At 37.4% G+C, this 27735-nt stretch overlaps 1 protein-coding gene across 1 annotated transcript in view; it reads left to right on the forward strand.

Moving 5' to 3' along the window:
* Positions 1-27735, forward strand: part of STK31 (serine/threonine kinase 31) — an 87036-nt gene that overhangs the window by 36139 nt on the left and 23162 nt on the right. Inside the window, exons 11-17 of the mRNA XM_064290410.1 lie at positions 1347-1469; positions 9869-10048; positions 12643-12759; positions 13965-14084; positions 15713-15844; positions 17497-17598; positions 26420-26500. Coding sequence (XP_064146480.1) covers positions 1347-1469; positions 9869-10048; positions 12643-12759; positions 13965-14084; positions 15713-15844; positions 17497-17598; positions 26420-26500 — 855 coding nt within the window. The remainder of the gene's footprint in view (positions 1-1346; positions 1470-9868; positions 10049-12642; positions 12760-13964; positions 14085-15712; positions 15845-17496; positions 17599-26419; positions 26501-27735) is intronic.

Genomic DNA, 27735 nt, shown 5'->3' on the forward strand with positions numbered 1-27735 from the left:
ACACTGGTGAGGCAGAGTATTGGATAAATACAGAAACATAATTGCTACTCAAATGAAGTTGCCGTTTTGTTTCCTTATGGTACATAATTTAGACCTTAGACTTGTTATTTTCATTTATGTATTTTTCACAGTTCCTTGACATGGTTGCCACATTTTTTTTTTAATGAAAGAAGTGAGTCTCGCTAGAGGCTCTTTCCTTTTGTCTTTGTAGTTATAAAATGGTCTGGTTCTGCTTAACGAAGAAAGAATATCCCCAGATCCACACTTTTAATTGTATGTGCCAGACACTGTCATAGGTGGTGGAGACACAAATTTGTTTAAGACATGATCCTATGTTTATCTTTCTTGGGTACAGGATGGATATATAAATAGATAATTTCAGTATAGTGTGTTAGGTACTATAGTAGAGATAATGCATAGGGTTCTTAGATCTTTCTCACTTACGTATTTTGAATATAGCCTTTTGGGAGGTCTTACCCTCTTGGAATTTAACCAAACCTTGAAGAATGAGTAGATGAAGAAGTTGAGGGTGGGATGGGAGTAGGAAGGAACCAACGTGTAATTAATAATAATGTTGTTAGGTGCCATTGAGTCAATTCTGATTCATAGTGAATCTATAGGACAGAGTAGAACTGTCCCATAGGGTTTCCTAGGCTATAATCTTCATGGAAGCAGATTGCCAGGTCATTTCTTCTACAGAGCTGCTGGGTGGGTTCAAACCACTGACCTTTTTGGTTGGCAATCAAGTACTTAACCACTGTGCCTTAATTAATAACAGGAACTTACATAATTTTCTCAAGAAAACCAAAAATTTCGTTGTCACAGAAGTAATGGGGAAAAAATAAAGTAGAGCAGGATTATTGAACTTAAGTGTCCTTATTTTTAATTAAGGGAAAGGAAGTTCTGTCAGTTTGGTGGTCTAAGTCTTAATATGTTGGGAGAATGTAGTGTTGAATGCTTCTCTTACAAGCTAGGATGGTGAGACTTCGTCTCACGTATTTTGGATGTGCTATCAAGAGGGACCAGTCCCTGGAGAAGGATGTCATGCTTGGCAAAGCAGAGGGTCAGTGAAAAAGAGGAAGACCTTCAGTGAGATGGATTGACATATTGGCTGCAACAATGGGCTCAAACGTAGCAACGATTGTAAAGACGGCACAGGACTGGGCAGTGTTTTGTTCTGTTGAACAGGGCTGCTATGAGTCAGAAGCAACTCGGATGGCAACAGACAACAACAACAATAATGTTAATTTTACATATTTTGATACCTGAAAAAATATATATATAGGCCAATGTATAAAAAATACCTGACGTATTAGTGATGGTTATTCTTTTTTTCCTTCCTCCAGAATGAAGGGAATATTTTGATTGCTAAAAGAAATGAAGTGCAACAGAAGCTGTACACGGCAGTAGATGTTTTTATTCTGGAAGTAGATGAGTTACCTCTTAATAAACGCTTGGAAACATTGCAGGTTGGAATTAAAAAATGAATTTTAAATATAAACGAACATATGATTTTAACATTTGAGAGGTAAAATTAGCATTTTTCTTGAGACTTCAGATAGCACTGATGCCTACAAAAGTTTTTCTTCTCTTCTTTACTGAATTAGAATTTCTTTTTAATGGGATGAAAATTTATATTAATATGTTTATTTGTATGTGTGTATTCTGATAATAAGGTAAAATGGCCAGACACTATAGACTTGCTAGATCAGTATTCATTGGGGAAACTAATGGAAACGGGCAGGAGCAGTAGTAGGCATGTGGGCCCAGTTGCCTGTTGCATTCTAGCAGAAGATCTAGTAGAACAGCATATCCGAGTTAGGGGGAGGGACTCTGATCCTTGAATTATATGGCTTTTAAGCTCCATGATTGTGTATGTTCCTCCTCTCGTGTGATCAGGGGTTGGAATACAATAGCCATATGATACGGTGGAACCTTGTCTTCGGCCCTGTTCTGCCACCACAGCAATAACTTTAATTTGGGGTGAATGAGCGTGACAGTGTTAAGTTATTCCATCTATTAACATGATAGTTCTTTACTCTTACTTAGGTCTTTTTTTATCTTCTTTAACAGTGTCTAAAATTGTTCTCTGAAAGGTCACATGCATTTTTTTTGTTCATTTAACTCGTAAATACTTAAAAGTTTTGATTGCTTTTGTATTATTTTTTAATTTTCTAGTTATTTTTAATGACAAGATGAATATTAATTTTTATGTATTGATCTCTCTCTGGTGTCCCTATTGAACTCTCTCTTCATTCTCATTTGTTAATACTCTTTGAGTTTTCTATGTGGATGTGCCATTTAAAAATAATAACCCTTTTATCTCTTCTTTTTTTGAATTTTTACTGCATTGTTTATCTTTAGTACTAAATTGTACAATAACTGTGATAGGTAGTATCCTTACCTTGTTACGAACTGCAAGGAATGAGCTTGCTGGAAAGCTGGAGAGAGGGAAGTTCAGGGACATCTGGGCACTGTCTCTTTTTATCCAGTAAGATGAAAATGTAGCTTTGATGATGCTGTGTGTGGTTCAGGGACATTGGAGCCCTAGTTTGAAAGATTTCCCTAAGTGGGATTGCATAAATAGTGTGAGTTTTTCCAGAATGATGAAGTAAGCCTTGGATATAAAAGGCCATTAGTGTAGTAAAAATTTACCATTCTACAAAGCAAGCCTCTGCTTTGCATAGTGTCATGGCAACTTTGTACCCATATTGGGGACTTTGGGACCCAACTGAAGTTACTTGAACATGCTTCATTTGCTTTTGACCTATGTAACCATTGTTTTCTCATAAGTTTCGGTGGAGTGGTTAATTAAATTGAGAATTTAAGCTAATATTGTGCATGTGCATACTCATATGCAGTCCTGAATTCTTCCTTCCAGTTTTTATAACATTTTGATTTAAAGTCTATTTTGTCTGATATTAATATAGTCATCTCAGTTACTCTTTTGGTTATTATTTGCATGGAAAATTTTCATTCCATCCTTTGACCTTCAGTGAATTTCTAACTTTGGGTCTAAAGTGTGTCTTTTGTAGACAGCATATAGATGGATAATGTTTTTGAAATCCATTCTGCCAATCTCTGCCTTTTGATTGGAGAGTTCAATCCATTTATATTTATAGTAGTTAACATTTTACTATTTGTTTTTTTTTGTGTCTTATACCTTTTTTATCCTTCTTTTCCTCTAATACTACCTTTTTGCATGTTCAGCTGATTTTTTTTGTACTGACCGATTTTAGTTCCTTTCTTCTTGTGTATATTTTGTAGCTATTTTCTTTGTAGTTACTATGGGGATTGTGTTTAACATTCTAAATTCATTATAGCCTACTTTAAATTGGTACTAACTTCAGTAATATACAATACTCCTGCCCCCTTTATGTTGTTGCTATCACAAATTATATTTTTGTATGTCATGTGCCCAGTAACATAAATTTATAATTGTTTTTTATGCATTTGTTATTTGAAATTATGTAGGACATAACAGCTAGAGTTACAAACCAAAAATACCATAAAACTAGCCCTTATATTTGCCCATGAAGTTACCTTTACCAGAGATCTTTGTTTCTTTGTACGACTTCGAGTTATTGTCTAGTGTATTTTTATTTCAATCTGAAGGACTTCCTTTAGCATTTCTTGTAGGGCGGGTCTAATTGTAATGAACTCCTTCAGCTTTTGTTTATCTGAGGATGTCTTAATTTTGTCCTCATTTTTGAAGGACAGTTTTGCTGGATATAGAACTCTTAGTTGACAGTTCTTTCGTGACTTTAAATAAATGGACAAGTACAATTTTTTTAAATGAAAATCATGTTTTATAAGTTAGTGCCTGTATAAGTTTGGCAGTCAAATGAATAAGCCCCTGTAAAGGTTTTTTTTTCTTCTCATTAATTGTTAGCAAACAAAGGTTGAAATAATCTTTAAAGCTCTTTTTTTAAAATTGTGGTGAAAATACAACAAAATATATGCCATCTCAACAATTTCTGCATAAACAGTTCAGTGACATTGATTATGTTTTTCAAGTTGTGTAAGCATTCTTGCTCTCTTTTTCAAAATCATTCTATCACCATTAACATAAACTCAATAACCCCTAAACAAAAAATCTTCCTTTCTCCCAGAAGTAATAACTGTGGATAAGAATTAGGACAAAGCTGGTTCCTGTGAGACAGAAGTAAATATACCCCTGTTCTGCAACTTCTCTACCATTTCTGATGCCTGGCATTCCCCATATGGCATTCTTTCTCTGTTGGGTTTGATAATTCATTGAAACAGTCACTGAGAACCCAAGGAAACAACATAACTGCAGTAACAACTTTAATAACAGTTGTTGTTAGGTACTGTCAAGTTAGTTCCAACTCATAGCTACCCTGTGCACAACAGAAGGAAACAGTGCCTGGTCTTGTGCCATCCTCACAGTTGTTGCCATGCCTGAGCAACTGTTGCAGCCATTGTGTCAGTCCATCTCATTGAGGGTCTTCCTCTTTTTTGCTGACCCTCTACCAAGCATGATGTCCTTAATAACAGAAAAGGATATAAACAAATGAAGATATGCAAAGGGTGAGGTTCTAGAGGGATCTCAGTGTCTAACAGGAGACCTGCTTACCCTTCCTGAAAACAAATGTTCATTTCCACCCATCAGGATTTCAAACAGGAAACTCAGTGACATCACTTGGCAAGCTCAGCTACTGGTTGCTCATCTCAGCTCTCGGCTGGGGTTCAGTCTTTATACTCTGCTGTCACCATCTAGGTCTGCTTGTTGTTTCTACTTCTAGTACCATTGCAGCTGCTGTCTCCATCACCGTCACAGGCTTACCTGGTTGGGAGGTTCATAGAGGAAGCCCTCCTACTCCCACCTTGTTCTCTCCTGGCTCTTGTGGATTAGGAGGCCCCATCTGAGCCTCCGTGTTACAGAGTTTTTTTTATCAGTCATGGGGCAGGCCCCCCAGCCAATCTGTGTAAAGGTTAACTACAGGGTAAGGCCCTCCCATCCAACCCTACTAAAGATCAAACTGCCCAGGGCCCAACAGCCAATCCTGGTGTTTTAGTTATCTAGTGCTGTATAACAGAAATACCACAAGTGGATGGTTTTAACAAAGAGAAGTTTATTCTCTCACAGTCCATTAGGCTGAGTCTGAACTCAGGACACCAGCTCCAGGGGCACACTTTTCTCTCTCTGTCGGCTCTGGAGGAGGGTTCCTGTTATCAGTCTTCCCTTGGTCTGGGGACATCTCAGCACAGGAAGCTTAGGTCCAAAGGATGCACTCTGCTCCCAGCACTGCTTTCTTGGTGGTATGAGGTTCCCATCTGTCTCTGTTGGCATTTCTCTCTTATATCTCAAGAGAGAGCACCTGAAGACACAATCCAATCTTGTAGATTGAGTCCTGCCTCATTTACACAACTGCCGCCCATCCCCCCTCATTAACATCATAGAGGCAGGTTTTACACCATATAGGAAAATCACATCAGATGACAAAATGGTGGACAGTCACCGGATACCAGGAATCATGGCATATCCAAATTGATACATTTTTTGGGGGACATAATTCAATCCATGAAGCCTGTTAAACGTCAGACTGGGCAGGACTCCTCAGCCAATCCAGGTAAAGGTTGGTTACTGGGAAGGGCCCTTAGCCAGTGCAGGTAATGTTTGGTTACTGAGTGGGGCTCCCCAGCCAATCCAGTAAAGGTCAGATCAGGTGAGGCTTTAGAACCAGGACCAAAAAGCCAAATAGTTTTTTTTTATTTTCCACACCATGCACCTCCTTTCTCCTGCCCCTGGTAACTGCTGATAATCTTTGTTTTCTATATATTTGTTTATTTCATATAAATGAGACCATACAGTTTTTGTTCTTTTGCAACTAACTTTGCTCAGCGTTGTGTTTTCAGGGTTCATTCATGTTGTGGCATGCGTCAGGACTTTCTCTTTATGGCTGAGTGTATTCCATTGTGTTTATGTACCACGTTTTGTTTATCTTTTCATCTGTTGATAGGCATTTAGGTTGTTCCCACCTTTCAGCTTTTGTGAAGAGTTCTGTAATGAACATTGGTGTACAGGTTTCTGTTTGTGTACCTGCCTTCAATTCTTCCGGGTATATACCTAGGATTGAGATTGCCAGGTCATATGTTGGTTCTATGTTCAGCTTTTTTTTTTTTTAATTTTTATTGCGCTTTAAGTGAAAGTTTACAAATCAAGTCAGCCTCTGACACAGAAACTTATGTACACCTTGCTACATACTCCCTGTTGCTCTCTCTCTAATGAAACAGCCTGCTCCCTCCCTCCACCCTCTCTTTTCGTGTCCATTCCTCCAGCTTCTAACCCCGTCTACCCTCTCATCTCCCTTGCAGACGGGAGATGCCAGTATAGTCTCAGGTGTCCACGTGATCCAAGCAGCTCACTCCTTACCAGCATCCCTCACCATCCCATTGTCCAGTCCAATCCCTGTCTGAAGAGTTGGCTTTGGGAATGGTTCCTGTCCTGGGCCAACAGAAGGTCTGGGGGCCATGACCACCGGGGTCCTTCTAGTCTCAGTCAGATCATTAAGTCTGGTCTTTTTATGAGAATTTGGGGTTTGTATCCCACTGCTCTCGTGCTCCCTCAGGGGTTCTCTGTTGTGCTCTCTGTCAGGGCAGTCATCGGTTATAGCCAGGCACCATCTAGTTCTTCTGGTCTCAGGGTGATGGAGTCTCTGGTTTATATTTGTTAAACTTTTTGAGGTACTGCCAAACTGGTTCTCACAGTGGCTATACCATTTTACATTCCCCCAGCAGTGAATGAGGGCTTCAGTTTCTCTACAATTGCCAAAACCTGTTATTTACTGTTTTGTTTTTTTTTTTTAAACATTGCCATTCTACTAGGAGTGAGGTGGTATCTCATTGTGGCTTTGATTTGCGTCTCCCTAATGGCTAATGGGAAACCCTGGTGGCATAGTGGTTAAGTGCTACAGCTGCTAACCAAAAAGTCACAGTTCAAATCCACCACGCGCTCCTTGGAAACCCTATGGGGCAGTTCTACTCTGACCTATAGGGTCGCTATGAGTTGGAATCGATTTGATGGCAATGGGTTTGGTTTTTGGTTGATGGCTAATGAGGAGCCCTGGTGGCACAGTGGTTAGGAGCTTGGTTGTTAACCAAAAGGTCGGCAGTTCAAATCTACAAGCTGCTCCTTGGAAACTGTATGGGGCAGTTTTACTCTGTCCTAAATGGTCACTATGAGTTGGAATCGACTGTCCAGCAATGGGTTTTTTTTTTTTTTTTTTGGTGAATGGCTAATGAGGGGGAGCCTGGGTGGTAGGTTAAAGCGCTGGGCTGCTAACTGAAAGGTTGGAGGTTCAAACTCACCAGCTGCTTTTCAGAAGTTATGGCAGTCTGTTTCTGTAAAGATTTATAGCCTTGGAAATCCAATGGGACAGTTCTACTCTGTCCTACAGGATTGCTTGATTTGGAATTGACTTGATGGAAATGGATTTGGCTTGATTTTATTTTTTTTTCGATGGCTAATAAAAAAGCCCTGGTAGCACAGTAGTTAATAAGCGCCGGACTGCTCATCGGAAGGTCAGCGGCTGAAACTCACCAGCTGCTCCACAGGAGAAAGATGTGCATTTGGCTTCTGTAAAGATTACAGCCTTGGAACCCCTATGGCAGCAGTTCTACTGTATTGTGTAGGGCTGCTATGAGTCATAACTGACTCGACGGCAAAGGGTAGTGGCTAATGACGTTGAGCATCTTTTCATGTGCTTGTTGGCCATTTGAATATCCTCCTTGGTGAACTGTCCAAGTCCTTTAGCCATTTTTTAAATTGTTTGTCTTTTTGTTAAGTTATAGAAGTATTTTATATATCTTGAACAGGAGACCCTTATCGGTTATATGGTTCTTGAAAATTTTCTCCCAGTCCGTAGGTCCTCTGATGAACAAAATTATTTAATTTCTATGAGGTTTCATAATTTTATCTTTTGCTGCTTGTGTTTTGCTCGGTTGTTTATAAAATATCCTATCCAAAGGCCATTTTTCCTTTCGACCTTTGATGATAATAGTCCATTGTCTGTAATTGTTTGATGATAATAATCCATTGGTGATAATTATTTGAAAAGCCTTGTATCAGTTTGTTTTTTGTTCTTCTGTAGGTAATCTTTTTTTTTCCTCCGGAAGTTTTTAAATTTTCACTTGACTTTGTTCCTAAATTACACTATAACATGCTTAAGTATAGATATAATCTGGATAGTTTAGTACTGTCTAGGCCATTTCAGTCTGAAGTTTTATATTTTATATCTTTAATTCTAGGAAACACTTGGCAATTATTTCTTATATTGGTCCCTTTTACTTTTTCTCTAATTCTGAAATATCTGTTAGACGTTTAAACTTCTACTTTTATTCTTCACATATTTTAACTGTTTTTCCATTGCTTTTTGTATGTTTTTATCCCTTTCTGTGAGTTTTTGGAGGGATCCTTGACTTACCGTCTAGCTCACTAATTGGTTCTTCAGTTAATGTCCTTCTGCCATTAGGCGATACATTGTGTTTTTTATTTCAAAGAGTAGTTCTTTCATACCTAGTATCTTCAGTTGGTTATTATTTATAACTGTTTGTTTTTTCATTGTGTTTCAGTGTCTTCTCTTTTTGGTAAGAATATCTGTTACGCTTATTTTGAGTTCTTAATATTGTGTGGCCCACTGATTTTGGTTTTCTTCTTATAAAGTGGCTTAGTTATATTTTTTTAGAGTGCTTGTGTTTTTCATATATTTTGTCCTCCCTTCCAGCTGCTTCCAGGTTATCATGTTCTCTTGGGACGATAAGCAACCTTAGTTCTGAGAGGACAGGCGAAAGTCTGGACCACAGCTTAGACCACTGCAGATCAGGTTAGGGAAAAGGATGGGGTGTTTCTCAGAGTGGAGACAAGTCTGGGCTCAACTACTCCTTGTTTGCCTCTCTCCCAGATGATCTTACTCTTCAGTGAATTTCCCAGTCTCTCTACTTCAGTCACTGCTATTTTCCAGAGGGTACCACCCTTGGGTGTAAATGCTTATCAGATGTTCAAGAGAAAAGGAAAGGAGGGGGAATGCTCCGGAGTGGCCATCTCTTCTGTACTGGTTATGAGTTTTGGCCTTACCTGTGTTGTGCTGTGCTTGTGTAAACCCATGGCCTCTTTTTGGTGTTGGGCTGGTGCTGGTGCCAATCTGAGGGAGAGAGAAAGGCATAGGTTATCTTTTCCCACAGGCTATCCTGTGCTGTGGCCTAGGACTTTTCCTACTTGAAGTGGCTTTACTCATTCATTGCTGAGCACCAGTCATCCTCTGTTTTTCCAAGGATTTCTCAGAATTTTTTGATAAGTTTTCCTCTTGTCTCTGTAGCATTTCTAGGGTTTATTCCTAGAAGGAGACAGCAGCTATGCTGGCTTCTGTCTTGCCTCTTCCAGTCCTTCTTTAATGCTTTTAAGAGCGTATACTTAATATGTCTAGTATTTTTCCTTAATTGGAATTACATTGTATATTTTGGTGTATAGTTTATTTACTTTTTTTAGCAATAGGTCTTGGAAACTTCCATGTCAGGATAACCCGTAGTAATTCTTAAAGTCACAGAGAAGAGGGTCATTTCTACTTAAAAATATAAGAATATAAAATGTGCTATTTATAACTTTAATTCAGTAAGGTTATTTATAACCTTAATTCAGATAATATATTTACTTTCACTATTGAAGCTTAAGTAAAGTTCCTTCCAGTAGTTTTTTGTTGTTTTCATCTCTTTCTAATGATTCTACGTATTATTTACACAGTTCTCAAGGATGAGGACTCAGTATACTGGTTTTGTGTCTCTTGGATCCTAACACAATGCTTAAATTCCATGATACCCACTTAATAAACAGAAATATATCTTTTTGCAGGATTTGTCATCCTCCTTAGAAGCAGTGTATGGACAGGCCAAAGAAGGGACAAACTCTGAAGAAATACTTGAGAAATTCTATGAATGGAAGTGTGGTAAAAGAGAGGAGTTCAGCAATGTTAGAAGTGAAACACAGGCTTCTCTCCAAAGTCTTGTAGGATGGTTCCATAGCACCTTAAAGGTAATAAGAGCTCCTGATAGTGTTTGCACCATAAACCAGGGACTGTGTTCCTTTTTTTTTTTTAAATAATTTTTATTGTGCTTTAAGTGAAAGTTTACAAATCAAGTCAGTCTCGCACATACAAACTTATATACACCTTACTGCATACTCCCATTTACTCTCCCCCTAATGAGTCAGCCTGCTCCCTCCTTCCAGTCTTTGCTTTTGTGACCATTTTGCCAGTTTCTAACCCCCTCTACCCTCCCATCTCCCCTCTAGACAGGAGATGCCAACACAGTCCTAAGTGTCCACCTGATACAAGTAGCTCATTCCTCATCAGCATCTCTCTCCAAACCATTATCCAGTCCAATCCACGTCTGATGAGTTGTCTTCGGGAATGATTGCTGTCCTGGGCCAACAGAAGGTTTGGGGACCATGACCACCGGGATTCTTCTACTTTCAGTCAGACCATTAAGTCTGGTCTTTTTATGAGAATTTGGGGTCTTCATCCCACTGTTCTGCTCCCTCAGGGGTTCTCTGTTGTGCTCCCTGTCAGGGCAGTCATCGGTTGTGGCCAGGCACCATCTAGTTCTTCTGGTCTCAGGATGATGTAAGCCTCTAGTTCATGTGGCCCTTTCTGTCTCTCAGGCTCATAATTATCTGGTGACCTTGGTGTTCTTCATTCTCCTTTGATCCAGGTGGGTTAAGACCAATTGATGCATCTTAGGTGGCTGCTTGTTAGCATTTAAGACCCCAGACGCCACACTTCAAAGTGGGATGCAGAATGTTTTCTTGATAGAATTTGTTTAGCCAGTTGATTTAGAAGTCCCCTTAAGCCATAGTCCCCAAACCCCTGCCCTTGCTCCGCTGACTTTCGAAGCATTCGGTTTATTCAGGAAACTGCTTTTGGTCCAGTCCAGTTGAGCTGACCTTCCCCATGTTGAGTGTTGTCCTTCCCTTCACCTAAACTGTGTTCCTTTTTAAATTTCCAAATGTAATTTAATTCTTTTCTTTGAGAGAAGAGAGGGGTAAGGAAACAGGAGTAAGAGGGAGGAAGGCAGGGAAGAGGAAGAGGGAGGGAGCGTATGTGTGTAGGTGCGTGATAGGATGCAGGAGTGAAGGATTTATGTTCTGTTTAGGAGATACGTGAAAACAGCCTTAATCAGGCTGTGTTATTGTAGTTCATTACAAGCATACTGTATATTTTACAGGTGTAGAAATAAGAGTATGTGTGTATGTATGCTTCAGAGCATAGTAGAGCTTTTGTCTTCATAGTCTTTTTTTTTTTTTTAAGCAAGAAATACGTGTTCTAGCATTGGTGGCCAACTAGCCATGCTTACAATAATATTTTCTTAACTCTTTGACAATGTGTAAATCTTTTAAGTTTTAGCTATCTTAAAGATCGTAAAGATATCTCAGATAAATCGGGAGCATTAGTCTCAGTTGATAGTAGATATTTTAAAAGATCTTTCATGTCTCATCCTTTTTGGTTCTTACTTATTTATCAGTAAAGATGCCCTGTAATTTTCCAGAAAGCTCAGGAGCATGTGATTTTTTTAAGTTTCCAGAAAGCTTAGGGGCACATGATTTTGCATAATGTATTCAGAATCGTAATTGAGTTTTGGCCTGATTTTTTTACTGATTCTGTGCTCTTCTACCTGTTTTATAACTTGCTCAGAAAGGGCAAGGATAACCATGCTGTTATCTGTGGAATGACTTCGAGTATATATTTCTAGCTTTGTTTTGGAGGAAAAAACGCTTTAATCCCCGTCTACTTGAAGCACTTTCCTTGTTTTTAGTGCTTTGTCAATACATTGACATAACTTAGTTATTTCTTTGCCTTTCTTTTGTTGTTACTGATCATAAATGTGTTTCTCTTCAGGTCAGTTATTAAGTTGTGGCTACTTTTCCTTTCCTTTCCATTTCCATAGCTGTTTCCCTAATCCAGGTCTCCGTAATCACAACACCGAATCTCTGAAATCGAAGTGACTGCTGGTGACCCTTTATGTTCTGTATCTTATATTTTGGGACCCTGATTTTATTCTATTTAACACCTTATGATAAAGTTCATTTCCTGATAGAAAATATCTTTGCTTTCCTAATGAGATGGGAACCTTTCTATGTTTAATTTTTAACTAAAAGTTAATCTCCAAATTCCTAAATACTAGCAGGTCATTAGCAAGTACCATACATAATCATATCCTTTTTTTGTTCAAGAGATGATCTCGTGTGCCTACTACCTGTCAGATCTAAATTTGCCACCTGAGTATTCAATGTTCTTTACCAGCTTTTAGCCAGATTGCTTCTTTTATTCTTCCCAGAAATTATCTTCTTGGCCTTTTCTCTGTTTTTCCTCATACTTTTCCTCTGGATTTTCCCTTCTCCACTCTTAACCACAAATTACAAAATAAGAGGTTTCTTTAGGTGTGTGAAATCTCTTCTCAGATACCTAGAGATACACAGGTTTTGTGAGGGTAGATATTTTATCTTTTTTGTGTACCCTTATTTTCTCCACGTTGTCCAGTGCATAGGGTAATGCTTTACTCCTAGCTTTGAAGATAACAGTGAATGTAAATTATATTGTGTGATATTTTGTTTTTGTATTTGCAAATGAGGTTTTTGATCTAACTGTGGAAGAACCACTGACTGCTGAAGACACAATTGATAATGTTGATGAAATCCTAGAGAAGACTGAGTCAAGTGTCTGCAAAGAGCTGGAAATGTCTCTGATGGTGAGTATCGATACTCTATCATTGCTTTCTTTGAAGCAGTATGGTTTCTCTTGCTAGTTAGAAAGTATTAACCAATAATATGGCTTTTTTTTTTTGCTAGTTAGAAAATATTAAGACTGGTCTTAGCTTTCTTCTTATAAACCTGTTCGAAGTAGATTTATTTCAAGTAGTCTTGTATGTTGGAGCCCTGGTTGCACTGTGATTAAGAGCTTGGCTGGTAACCAAAAGGTCGGCAGTTTGAATCCACTAGCCACTTCTTGGAAACCCTGTGGGGCAGCTTGACTCTGTCTTATAGAGTCGCTATGCGTTGGAATCGATTCGACGGCAACCGTTTTTTTTTTTAATATGTGAAAATCTTATTCTTCCACAGGGTGGCATTTTCATTTGTGTAGGACATTGCACATTAAAAAAAAAAGTGATGTTTAATTTTAACAAAACCCTTGTTAATCTAAGTGGTTCAGGTTTCTATGTCATTTGATTCTTGAGTCCATCATACCCATTGACTAAAAGAAAAGACTCCTTAAAGTTTGTGAAAATTTATAATAAAATCTGTGACAACTTTGGAAGTGGACAACAAGATTATTAGCCTCCTTTCTCTACTGTATATATTCTGTATTGCTGTGTCAAGGTAAAAATTAGTGTAACTCTGTGGAAGAGCATTTTGTAATCTTAACATTGCCCATTGGAGCTCTTTCCTAGTTATTCAGTCTGCTTTTCAAAGTCTCAGGGGTTATGTTTTTCATTTTATTTATTTTTTATTTTTTGCAATTTTATTCATATTAGCATTAAAAGTACATCATGTGCTACTGTATTACCCTTTTTGCCAGGTATTCCTGATTTAGGTTGTTTAGTCAGACTTGATTTGAGAAGTAGTTGCTAATAGATGATTTCTAAAATTAAGTGTTGATGTTCTATATATTGTTTATTATATTTATATTAAAAAAAATAGTATCTCTCATTTTCTTTAATGGTATACTCGAGACAGCTTCAGGAATAGCAGTGTAATGGGAAGAAATTCCCCACGTGAACATTTTTGATATATCAGTTTCTGTCCTGTTAGGAAGAGATTTGTGTTTAAGGAATATTTTGAAATGATAGAGTGTTTGTCAAAGGTATCATCTCTGAAGAGTATCCATTGTTATTGAAATTTTTAACTATTTTGGATACTCCTTTGTATTTAATCCCATGTGTGTGATTTCATTCAGGACCAAGGTGATCCAGACAAGGAGATCATTTTAAATACATATAGTCAAGTACTGCAAAAGATTCGTTCAGAGGAAAGGCTCATTGCCACAGTACAGTCCAAGTACAAGGACAGTGTGGAGGTGGGATTACACTTTCTCCTGTTGGTCTTAAAGAATGATGCTTTGCATTTTTTTAAAAATTTTTTTATTGTGCTTTAAGTGAAAGTTTACAAATCAGGTCAGCCTCTCATACAAAAATTTCTGTACACCTTGCTATATACTCCTAGTTGCTCTCCCCCTAGTGAGACAGCACACTCCTTCTCTCCACCCTCCGTTTTCATGTCCATTCAGCCAGCTTCTGACCCCCTCTGCCTTCTCGTCTCCTCTTCAGACAGGAGCTGCCCACATAGTCTCATGTGTCTACTTGATCCAAGAAGCTCACTCCTCACCAGTATCATTTCCTATCATATAGTCCAGTCCAATCCCTGTCCGAAGAGTTGGCTTTGGGGGTGGTTCCTGTCTTGGACTAACAGAAGGTCTGGGGATCATGACCTCCAGGGTCCTTCTAGTCTCAGTCAGACCATTAAGTCGGGTCTTTTTATGACAATTTGGGGTCTGCCTCCCACTGCTCTCCTGCTCCCTCAGGGGTTTTCTGTTGTGTTCCCTGCCAGGGCAGTCATCGGTCGTAGCTGGGAACCATCTAGTTATGGTCTCAGGCTGATGTAGCCTCTGCTTTGCATTTTTTAATACATATGTTTTTCTCAAGTAATTTAGTACCTAGTGTATATGTAAATTATTATTTCTAGAAAAACACTATAACTGTTGCTAGTAGTATGTAATTAAATTTACAGTACAGTAGAGATGGTGACCTTTGTTAATATAAGCATATTGAGTTTTTTGAGTAAGTCTGCAATTTGATTTTCTTATGTCCATTAAAACATAACTTTTATCCTAATTTTCTTTCTACCTATGCAAGTTTACTGTAGAAAATTTGATGTATATAAAAAGAAAAAATAATTGCATTATTGATAATCTCCTTACCCTAAGAGATATAGTCACTGTTAGTTTCAGAGTATTTCCTTTTTGACTGGTTATTTATATGGATGCGTGTTTATTATATGCCTTGCATTATTTGTAAGCTTCTTCAAAAATGTTTTTTACTTAATGGTATATTATGAACATCTTCCCGTGTGATTAATGATTCTTCCTTAATGTCATTTTGAGTGGCTAAATCATTACCCATTGTATGGTACGTACAACATTATTTAACCTTTCTTTTGTGTTGGACGTTAAGGTTACTTCTAATTATATTCTACCATCAGTAAGACTGTACGTAATATTTGTACATATTTTTTGAATATATTTCCTCAGAATAGATTCCTAGAATTGTAACTAGTGAGTCAGAGGGATGAACATTCTTAAAACCTGATACATATTCTCAAACTGCTTTTGGGAAAGGTGATTTCAATTTGCATCCTCACTAGCACTTTTTATTTATATCCTAACTACTAATGCATGTCTCACTGTACTTCTCAGCTTGAAGTATTTGCTTAATCTTTGCACTTTGATTGCTGGAACTGATAATCTTTTATATAGAATTGTGGATAATTGAAAAATCAAATGGTAGAATTGTTTTGTTGAAGGTTGAGAATCTCTTAGTGCTTCAGTTTGAACTCAGTAAATACTAGTTGAATTATAAGAGAAATGATAAATGGTCAGTTGGTTGACTGATGTGTTTGAAAATACAGTAACCTCTTTTTCTCACTTAGTTTAAGAAGCAGCTTATTGAGTGGTTAAATAAAAGTCCCAATGTGGATCACTTGCTATCCATTAAGAAGATACTGAAAGGCTTAAAAGCTCAACTGAGGTGGAAATTGGTTGAAAAGAATAATTTGGAAGAAGTAAGGAAACACTTGCTTCTTACTGAACTCTGTACTTCCTTTTACTTGACTTTGCTTCATAAAATTAATGCATATGCTTTAAAATAAGAGAACCATTATTCATGTTGTTTTATATACTTTATTTTTTTTCCTCTGTGCATGTGGATAAAATTGTGATTACATTAATAGTGTAGCCATTTTCTCATGTCATTAAATACTTTTTAAAAAGAATTTGTATGGCCGCCTTGGTTTTTAGTAATACGGGCGTTTTAGAAATATTTTTGAAGATTGGACTGTTAGAATGTTCGTTTTAATACAAGCCTACTACATGCAAATTATGGCATCCTTGAGTACCGCAAACAGTTAAGCACTTGAAAGGTTGGCAGTTTGATTCCACCCAGAGGCCCCTCAGGAGACAGGCCTGGTGATCTGCTTCTTGAAAAGTTACAGCCTTAAAGACCCCATAGAGTAGTTCTACTTTACTCACCGCGTGTTGGAATTGGTTTAGCCGCAACTAATAACAAAAACATGCACAGATGTTAGGGTGATTCCTCAAAGGCAGAATTTTGTCAGATAGTACTTTTAAGACCATGATGTCTTTTGCTAACTCTCTTTTTATGGTTGCACATAACATTTCTTACAAATATTTTTTGTTGTTATATGATAGCAGAACTGGATGGATTAGGATGCTCTAATCTGGACTAACCTTCTTCCTTAGGATTGATACTTTGAGAATAAACTGGCAGTTTTATGTGTTATCCTGATAATTCGATTTAAATACAAAAGAGACCTATGTTACACCTCAATCCGATTTGGACTGGCTCTCTTCCTTTTCTGAGCACTTAATTGGGGGGGATATAGGGGCTGGAAACCCTGGTGGCATAGTGGTTAAGAGCTACCGCTGCTAACCAAAAGGTCAGCTGTTTGAATCCACCGGGCACTCTGTGGAAACTCTGTGGGGCATTTCCGCTCTGTCCTGTATGGTTGTTATGAGTCGGAATCGACTTGACAGCAATGGGTTTGGTCTTTTTTGGGGTTTTATAGGGGCTATTTCAGAACTAATTTAATAGTTCTTAAAGTTTATCCAGTTTTAGTCTATTCTGGGCTATGGAGGATGGGGTCTTCTTTAGTTTGATTTTTCACCTTTTGGAGAATTATATCTGACTTTTAAAGTATATATACCTTTTAAGATGACTTATTTATTATCATTGGAGTTTTATGGAATTTTTTGTAATTACTGTATTGTTTTTCCTCTGGTAGACACTCCACACATTTATATATTACATTTTTTTTTTAAAACCAAATCTCATCTAGAAAATGATTCCAGGGATTCCAGTTGTATTTTAGCCCTGTCTTACATTTGCTTTATGATGGCAGTTGGTCATGTTTATTTTGTAGAAAATCTACAGCAAATTAAGAGACAAGAAAAAGCTGTGTAACTGATTTCGTCTTCATTTTTTAGAATTTGTAGGTTTTGAAAAGTTGTGTGAGAATAAACTGATCTATATATAATTCAACAAATGTTTATGTGAGTCTATTATGTGCTAGGTATTGAAGGATACGTGGAAATCAGACAGAGCAATTTGCTGTAGAAGTTACACTAATTATCACTAGGAAGACTTGTCTTAGTCTACTTTTAAGCCTGCAAGATCATTTTTTCTTTTTTATTGAAGTCTGATGACCATGATGGATCTGAAGTTGAGAAAATAAAACAAGAAATAATCCAGTTGCGTAATAGTGTCTTTCAGGAAATTTATCATGAGCAGGAAGAATATGTAAGTATTTGATTCTTTGAAGTTTTGAATTAGGTTTTTATGTAGAAATTGAATTCAAGTATTGATTTTATGAAGGGGACTATAATCATAAGGCTAGAGGTGTTATGGCAGCCCGGGGGTGCAGACAGTGAGGCACTTGGCTACTAATTGAAAGGTTGGCAGTTCAAACCCACTGTGAAGCACCTCAGAAGAAAGGCCTGGTGATTTGCTTCCAGAAGGTCACAGCCATGAAAACCCTATTCAGTGCAGTTCTGCTGTGAAACACATGGGGGTCTCCATGAGTCGGAATTGACTCAGTGGCACCAGGTGGTACCAAACAAACCAAAACCAAATCCAGTGCCGTTGAGTTGATTCTGACTCATATCGACCCTACAGGACAGAGTAGAACTGCACCATAGAGTTTCCAAGGAGCACCTGGCAGATTCGGACTGCTGACCCTTTGGTTGGCAGCCGTAGCACTTAGCCACTACACCACCAGGGTTTCCCAACTGGTGGTAGAGGTGCTATATTGGCATAGTAATGTTTATGTGAATTTAGAAAATATCTGATGACAAAATAACTCATGACCATTGCACCACATTTGGAAATTACAGAAAATTATAAAGAAGACGTCACCTGTAACTTTCCTACTCAGTGGTAACAGTGGTAATTACTGTTAACTTTTAACTTATTTCCTTTTAGTCTTCTTTCTTGTTTTTAGAAGAACTGAGATTATACCACAAATATACTTTTTAAAAATAATTTTATTTTGGAAAAATACATATAACAAAAAATTTGTCATTGAACTATTATTAAGTGTTCATTAGTTAAATTCACCATATTGTGCAGCTACCACAGTTATCTATTTTCAAGTTTTCCCACACACCAGACAGAAACTCAGCACCCCTTATGCAATAACTCCCCATTCTGCCTTCTCCTCAGCTCCTGGTATCCGCTGTCTCTATGCATTTGCCTATTCTAGATATTTCATGTAAGTGGGATCATATATTTGTTCTTCTGTGTTTGATTTAGTTCACTCAGCACAATGTTTTCAAGGTTAATGCACGTTGCTGCGTGTATCAAAACTTCATTTCTTTTTGTGGATGAATAATATTCCATTGTATGGTATACCACACTTCGTTTATCCGTTCATCTGTTAATGGACTTGTGGGTTGTTTCCACCTCTTGGCTATTGTGAATAATGCTGCAGTGAGCATCGGTGTTCAAGTATCTGGGAGAAACATACTTTTGCATACTGCTTTTTTTCTGTTTAACATAAAGTCATTAAATAAGGATATTTTCTTTTTAACATAAAGTCATTAAATAAGGATATTTTCTTTTATCCTCTAAGAACAATTGTGCATAATGCTGAATGAAAACATTAATGGGGCAGCATAATTCAGTTAAGAATATAATAAATAAAACCCCCAGGTTTTGGGGGAAGTTCTGTCTTTTCTACCACTAATTATGTGATCTTAGGAGAATCAGTGTATTTTCTCTCTAAAATGGAAAGGATATTGTGTTTTCTATCCCATGACTGTTAGGGGAAAGAAGTTAAGAAAAAGCACTTTGAATACAAAAATACTACCAAAATATAGGCATTTAAATCATTATGATTTATTTAGCAAATTCATCTGACTTTGTGTAACTCGTTATTCACCTTATAGACTCTGGATAAAATAGCTAGCTATATCCTAATGACAGGTAGCCAGAAGTACTGCTTAATAAACGTAATAAATGACCTATTTTATATCCTAATGACAGGTAGCCAGAAGTACTGCTTAATAAACGTGATAAATGACCTATTTTTTTTGGCAGGGATCCTCAGTTTTCACATTTGCTTCCAAGAGACTTTTTTTTTTTTTAATAACTTTATTAAGCTTCAAGTGAACGTTTACAAATCCAATCAGTCTGTCACATATAAGTTTACATACATCTCACTCCCTACTCCCACTTGCTCTCCCCCTCTTGAGTCAGCCCTTCCAGTCTCTCCTTTCTTGACAATTTTGCCGGCTTCCCTCTCTCTCTATCCTCCCATCCCCCCTCCAGACATGAGTTGCCAACACAATCTCAAGTGTCCACCTGATATAATTAGCTCACTCTTCATCAGCGTCTCTCTCCCACCCGCTGACCAGTCCCTTTCATGTCTGATGAGTTGTCTTCGGGGATGGTTCCTGTCCTGTGTCAACTGAAGGTCTGGGGAGCATGGCCGCCGGGATTCCTCCAGTCTCAGTCAGACCATTAAGTTTGGTCTTTTTATGAGAATTTGGGGTCTGTATCCCACTGATCTCCTGCTCCCACAGGGGTCCTCTGCTGTGCTCCCTGTCAGGGCAGTCATCTATTGTGGCCGGGCACCAACTAGTTCTTCTGGTCTCAGGATGATGTAGGTCTCTGGTTCATGTGGCCCTTTCTGTCTCTTGGGCTCTTAGTTGTCGTGTGGCCTTGGTGTTCTTCATTTTCCTTTGCTCCAGGTGGGTTGAGACCAATTGCTGCATCTTAGATGGCCGCTTGTTAGCATTTAAGACCCCAGACGCCACATTTCAAAGTGGGATGCAGAATGATTTCATAATAGAATTATTTTGTCAATTGACTTAGAAGTCCCCTCAAACCATGTTCCCCAGACCCCCGCACTTGCTCCGCTGACCTTTGAAGCATTCATTTTATCCCGGAAACTTCTTTGCTTTTGGTCCAGTCCAATTGAGCTGACCTTCCATGTGTTGAGTGTTGTCTTTCCCTTCACCTAAAGCAGTTCTTATCTACTGATTAATCAATAAAAAACCCTCTCCCACCCTCCCTCCCTCCCTGCCTCGTAACCACAAAAGTATGTGTTCTTCTCAGGTTTACTATTTCTCAAGATCTTATAATAGTGGTCTTATACAATATTTGTCCTTTTGCCTCTGACTAATTTCGCTCAGCATAATGCCTTCCAGGTTCCTCCATGTTATGAAATGTTTCAGAGATTCGTCACTGCTCTTTATCGATGCGTAGTATTCCATTGTGTGAATATACCACAATTTATTTACCCATTCATCCGTTGATGGACACCTTGGTTGCTTCCAACTTTTTGCTATTGTAAACAGAGCTGCAATAAACATGGGTGTGCATATATCTGTTTGTATGAAGGCTCTTTTATCTCTAGGGTATATTCCTAGGAGTGGGATTTCTGTGTTGTATGGTAGTTCTATTTCTAACTGTTTAAGATAACGCCAGATGGATTTCCAAAGTGGTTGTACTATTTTACATTCCCACCAGCAGTGTATGAGAGTTCCAATCTCTCCGCAGCCTCTCCAACATTTATTATTTTGTGTTTTTTGGATTAATGCCAGCCTTGCTGGTGTGAGATGGAATCTCATCGTAGTTTTAATTTGCATTTCTCTAATGGCTAATGATCGAGAGCATTTTCTCATGTATCTGTTGGCTGCCTGAATATCTTCTTTAGTGAAATGTGTGTTCATATCCTTTGCCCACTTCTTGATTGGGTTGTTTGTCTTTTTGTGGTTGAGTTTTGACAGAATCATGTAGATTTTAGAGATCAGGCGCTGGTCGGAGATGTCGTAGCTGAAAATTCTTTCCCAGTCTGTAGGTGGTCTTTTTACTCTTTTGGAGAAGTCTTTAGATGAGCATAGGTGTTTGATTTTTAGGAGCTCCCAGTTATCGGGTTTCTCTTCATCGTTTTTGGTAATGTTTTGTATTCTGTTTATACCTTGTATTAGGGCTCCTAGGGTTGTCCCAATTTTTTCTTCCATGATCTTTATCGTTTTAGTCTTTATGTTTAGGTCTTTGATCCACTTGGAGTTAGTTTTTGTGCATGGTATGAGGTATGGGTCCTGTTTCATTTTTTTGCAAATGGATATCCAGTTATGCCAGCACCATTTGTTAAAAAGGCTATCTTTTCCCCAGTTAATTGACACTGGTCCTTTGTCAAATATCAGCTGCTCATACGTGGATGGATCTATGTCTGGGTTCTCAATTCTGTTCCATTGGTCTATGTGTCTGATGTTGTACCAATACCAGGCTGTTTTGACTACTGTGGCTGTATAATAGGTTCTGAAGTCAGGTAAGGTGAGGCCTCCCACTTTTTTCTTCTTTTTCAGTAGTGCTTTGTTTTTTGCTTATCCGGGGCTTCTTTCCCTTCCATATGAAATTGGTGGTTTGTTTCTCTATCCCCTTAAAATATGACATTGGAATTTGGATTGGAAGTGCGTTAAATGTATAGATGGCTTTTGGTAGAATAGACATTTTTACTATGTTAAGTCTTCCTATCCATGAGCAGGGTATGTTTTTCCACTTAAGTATGTCCTTTTGAATTTCTTGTAGTAGAGCTTTGTAGTTTTCTTTGTATAGGTCTTTTACATCCTTGGTAAGATTTATTCCTAAGTATCTTATCTTCTTGGGGGCTACTGTGAATGGTATTGATTTGGTTATTTCCTCTTCGGTGTTCTTTTTGTTGATGTAGAGGAATCCAAGTGATTTTTGTATGTTTATTTTATAACCTGAGACTCTGCCAAACTCTTCTATTAGTTTCAGTAGTTTTCTGGAGGATTCCTTAGGGTTTTCTGTGTATATAATCATGTCATCTGCAAATAGTGATAACTTTACTTCTTCCTTGCCGATCCGGATGCCCTTTATTTCTTTATCTAGCCTAATTGCCCTGGCTAGGACTTCCAACATGATGTTGAATAAGAGGGGTGATAAAGGACATCCTTGTCTGGTTCCCGTTCTCAAGGGAAATGCTTTCAGGTTCTCTCCATTTAGAGTGATATTGGCTGTTGGCTTTGCATAGATGCCCTTTATTATGTTGAGGAATTTTCCTTCAATTCCTATTTTGGTAAGAGTTTTTATCATGAATGGGTGTTGGACTCTGTCAAATGCCTTTTCTGCATCAATTGATAAGATCATGTGGTTTTTGTCTTTTGTTTTATTTATGTGATGGATTACATTAATGGTTTTTCTGATATTAAACCAGCCTTGCATACCTGGTATAAATCCCACTTGATCATGGTGAATTATTTTTTTGATGTGTTGTTGGATTCTATTGGCTAGAATTTTGTTGAGGATTTTTGCATCAATGTTCATGAGGGATATAGGTCTACAATTTTCTTTTTTTGTAATGTCTTTACCTGGTTTTGGTATCAGAGAGATGGTGGCTTCATAGAATGAGTTGGGTAGTATTCCATCATTTTCTATACTTTGGAATACCTTTAGTAGTAGTGGTGTTAACTCTTCTCTGAAAGTTTGGTAGAACTCTGCAGTGAAGCCGTCCAGGCCAGGGCTTTTTTTTGTTGGGAGTTTTTTGATTACCATTTCAATCTCTTTTTTTGTTATGGGTCTATTTAGTTGTTCTACTTCTGAATGTGTTAGTTTAGGTAGGTAATGTTTTTCCAGGAATTCATCCATTTCTTCTAGGTTTTCAAATTTGTTAGAGTACAATTTTTCATAATAATCTGAAATGATTCTTTTAATTTCATTTGGTTCTGTTGTGATGTGGTCCTTCTCATTTCTTATTCGGGTTATTTGTTTCCTGTATTTCTTTAGTCAGTCTAGCCAATGGCTTATCAATTTTGTTAATTTTTTCAAAGAACCAGCTTTTGGCTTTGTTAATTCTTTCAATTGTTTTTCTGTTCTCTAATTCATTTAGTTCAGCTCTAATTTTTAGTATTTGTTTTCTTCTGGTCCCTGATGGGTTCTTTTGTTGCTCACTTTCTATTTGTTCAAGTTGTAGGGACAGTTCTCTGATTTTGGCTCTCTCTTCTTTTTGTATGTGTGCATTTATCGATATAAATTGGCCTCTGAGCACTGCTTTTGCTGTGTCCCAGAGGTTTTGATAGGAAGTGTTTTCATTCTCATTGCTTTCTATCAATTTCCTTATTCCCTCCTTGATGTCTTCTATAACCCAGTCTTTTTTCAGGAGGGTATTGTTCATTTTCCAAGTATTTGATTTCTTTTCCCTAGTTTTTCTGTTATTGATCTCTAGTTTTATTGCCTTGTGGTCTGAGAAGATGCTTTGTAATATTTCGATGTTTTGGACTCTGCAAAGGTTTGTTTTATGACCTAATATGTGGTCTATTCTAGAGAATGTTCCATGTGCGCTAGAAAAAAAAGTATATTTTGCAGCAGTTGGGTGGAGAGTTCTGTATAAGTCAATGAGGTCAAGTTGGTTGATTGTTGTAATTAGATCTTCCGTGTCTCTGTTGAGCTTCTTACTGGATGTCCTGTCCTTCTCCGAAAGTGGTGTGTTGAAGTCTCCTACTATAATTGTGGAGGTATCTATCTCGCTTTTCAATTCTGTTAAAATTTGATTTATGTATCTTGCAGCCCTGTCATTGGGTGCATAAATATTTAATATGGTTATGTCTTCCTGGTCAATTGTCCCTTTTATCATTATATAGTGTCCTTCTTTATCCTTTGTGGTGGATTTAAGTCTAAAGTCTATTTTGTCAGAAATTAATATTGCTACTCCTCTTCTTTTTTGCTTATCGTTTGCTTGATATACTTTTTTCCATCCTTTGAGTTTTAGTTTGTTTGTGTCTCTAAGTCTAAGGTGTGTCTCTTGTAGGCAGCATATAGATGGATCGTGTTTCTTTATCCAGTCTGTGACTCTCTGTCTCTTTATTGGTGCATTTAGTCCATTTACATTCAGGGTAATTATAGATAAATAAGTTTTTAGTGCTGTCATTTTGATGCCTTTTTATGTGTGTTGTTGACAATTTCATTTTTCCACATACTTTTTTGTGCTGAGGCGTTTTTCTTAGTAAATTGTGAGATCCTCATTTTCATAGTGCTTGACTTTATGTTAGTTGAGTCGTTACGTTTTTCTTGGTTTTTATCTTGAGTTATAGAGTTGTTGTACCTTTTTGTGGTTACCTTATTATTTACCCCTATTTTTCTAAGTAAAAACCTAACTTGTATTGTTCTATATCGCCTTGTATCACTCTCCATATGGCAGTTCAATGCCTCCTGTATTTAGTCCCTCTTTTTGATTATTGTGATCTTTTACCTATTGACTTCCATGATTCCCTGTTATGTGTATTTTTTTTGTTTTAATTAATCTTAATTTGTTTGTTTTTGTGATTTCCCTATTTGAGTTGATATCAGGACGCTCCGTTTTATGACCTTGTGTTGTGCTGATATCTGATATTATTGGTTCTCTGACCAAACAATATCCTTTAGTATTTCTTGTAGCTTTGGTTTGGTTTTTGCAAATTCTCTAAACTTGTGTTTGTCTGTAAATATCTTAATTTCGCCTTCATATTTCAGAGAGTTTTGCTGGATATATGATCCTTGGCTGGCAGTTTTTCTCCTTCAGTGTTCTGTATATGTCGTCCCATTCCCTTCTTGCCTGCATGGTTTCTGCTGAGTAGTCAGAACATATTCTTATTGATTCTCCCTTGAAGGAAACCTTTCTTTTCTCCCTGGCTGCTTTTAAAATTTTCTGTTTATCTTTGGTTTTGGTGAGTTTGATGATAATATGTCTTGGTGTTTTTCTTTTTGTATCAATCTTAAATGGGGTTCGATGAGCATCTTGGATAGATATCCTTTCGTCTTTCATGATGTCAGGGAAGTTTTCTGTCAGGAGTTCTTCAACTATTTTCTCTGTGTTTTCTGTCCCCGCTCCCTGTTCTGGAACTCCAATCACCCGCAGGTTATCCTTCTTGATAGAGTCCCACATAATTCTTAGGGTTTCTTCATTTTTTTAAATTCTTTTATCTGATTTTTTTTCAGCTATGTTGGTGTTGATTCCCTGGTCCTCCAGATGTCCCAGTCTGCATTCTAATTGCTCGAGTCTGCTCCTCTGACTTCCTAGTGCGTTGTCTAATTCTGTTATTTTATTGTTAATCTTTTGGATTTCTACATGTTGTCTCTCTATGGATTCTTGCAACTTATTAATTTTTCCAGTATGTTCTTGAATAATCTTTTTGAGTTCTTCAACAGTTTTATCAGTGTGTTCCTTGGCTTTTTCTGCAGTTATCTTAATTTCATTTGTGATATCATTAAGCATTCTATAAATTAGTTTTTTATATTCTGTATCTGATAATTCCAAGATTGTATCTTCATTTGGGAAAGATTTTGATTCTTTTGTTTGGGGGGTTGGAGAAGCTGTCATGGTCTGCTTCTTTAAGTGGTTTGATATGGATTGTTGTCTCCGAGCCATCACTGGGAAACTAGTTTTTCCAGAAAATCCGCTGACTGGTACGCTGGCTCCAGGCTCTGGAAACAATCGCCGCTTCCCCGTATTAGTTCGTTCTCCGTCTCTAAATCTGTGTTTGTTGTTCAGGGTTCGTAGATTGTTATGTATGTGATCGATTTACTTGTTTTTCCGTGTCTTTGTTGTAAGAGGGATCCGAGGTAGCGTCTGCCTAGTCCGCCATCTTGGCTCCGCCCCCTGCTTCCAAGAGACTTTTGTAGAATTACGTATTTATTTTTCTTCCAAGATTTTTTTTCTCCTAAATGAAACAACCATTATTTTTAAATGTCACTGTGTTCTTAATATTTCTTAATATTTTAATAAATAATGAGTTTTAAGATTCAAATTGGTTATCACACTTTTTCAGTACAGTACCTGTGGAAGTGAGCTGTGGACCTTGACCTTAGGCGAGAGCTTTTGTTTATATGTGTATATAAAGCTTAAAATTGGAAACTAAGTTTTTCTTCCATTAGTAAGATGGTCATTTAGATGTCTAGTGACTGTTAGTTTTCATTTGTTATTTCCTGAAATATAAGGCGAAGTCAGTGATTATGCATCTTGTTAGATAATGTAGTAAGGCAGATGCTGTTGTTATTTTTTCCCAATTGAATATATATTGATTTACAATAAAAATAATTTTTTTTTTTTTAACTTTAGGCAAAGCTGAATAGCTTGGTACAGAAATGGTTCCCTGAGCTGCCTCTGCTTCATCCTGAAATAGGATTGCACAAATACATGGTAAACTCTGTTTTCACTGAGAATTACCACTTTCCAGAGAGTGTTGAAAAGTGACAGTGTTAAAACTGTGTGTCAGTGTTACATTTACAGAACCCTTACTGTAAAAACGTTCCTTATGAATAGTTCCTGAGTATTATAGAACTTTTGCTCAATATTTAGTGCATATTTTTACATTTATTTTTATGTTGATTTGCAAGTTTTTCCTATTCCTTATGCCCACTCAATACATTGCATGACATTTATTTGATTTGTAGCTGTTTAGTTTTGAAGCGGTAAGTAGATAATTTCTAACTCCTGTATGAAGAGTTGGAATAAAAGCAGAATAGTGCTAGCCATTGAGGAATTTAAACAGAATGTATCTTGTAAGTTTAAGCAGGCTGGGAGAAGGTTTTAGAGAAGTTGGTTAAGGTAGAGATACTGATGTGGGTATGGGTTGCTATGTAGGCGGCACTTGAAGGCTGGGAGATCAGTGTATTAGACAGGAAAGTAGTATGGAGCAGGGTTGGTGAACTCTCACGCTCAGTGCCAAATCAGTTAGATCTGTGTTTTATATTGCCTGCTAAGGACAAGGAACTAAATGAGACATTTATTCTGGACAACTGTCATTAAGTCACAGTGATAGGTGTAGTACAGAAAGGGATGTTGACACAGACTTGTGATTTTAGCATCACAAGTATGTGAGATTAAAGTCTCTTAAATTGTTAAGCAATTACTGTAAAGTCCTTCAGTACTAAGACTTTAAAGCGATCACACTTTTCCCTTGGGAATTATTTCATTCAGGCTTTAATGACTATCTCATGCTGTATGGGTAAGTGAATATATATTGTCTTGAAACTATGTGGACTTACATATAATTTAAAAGTTATATGTATTCACTATATAGGACTTGAAAATTAATGGCTTTTTAAAAATATGCCATTCTGCTTTATTGCAGAATGTTACAAAAAGGTTTGAATCATGGCTTATGAAAGCCTTTAATGACGTTAAGATGTTTAACAGTAAATTTATGCTTAGGAATCACTCTTTATAGTCACTGATTATATAATATTGTGGATTAAGTAAGTATACAGACAACACTTCAATAAAACCCTGAACGTATTCCCACAACCCTTCCTGCTAAAGCTACTCTACAATAAAACTTAGCTTGATATAAAATGTTGAGCATGAGTGTAGTGCAAAAAATTATTCCTTTTAACAAGCAGCAGGAATATGTAGTAGAATTAAAATATATGAAA

This window comes from Loxodonta africana, chromosome 8 (assembly GCF_030014295.1).
Source record: "Loxodonta africana isolate mLoxAfr1 chromosome 8, mLoxAfr1.hap2, whole genome shotgun sequence".
NCBI lineage: Eukaryota > Metazoa > Chordata > Mammalia > Proboscidea > Elephantidae > Loxodonta > Loxodonta africana.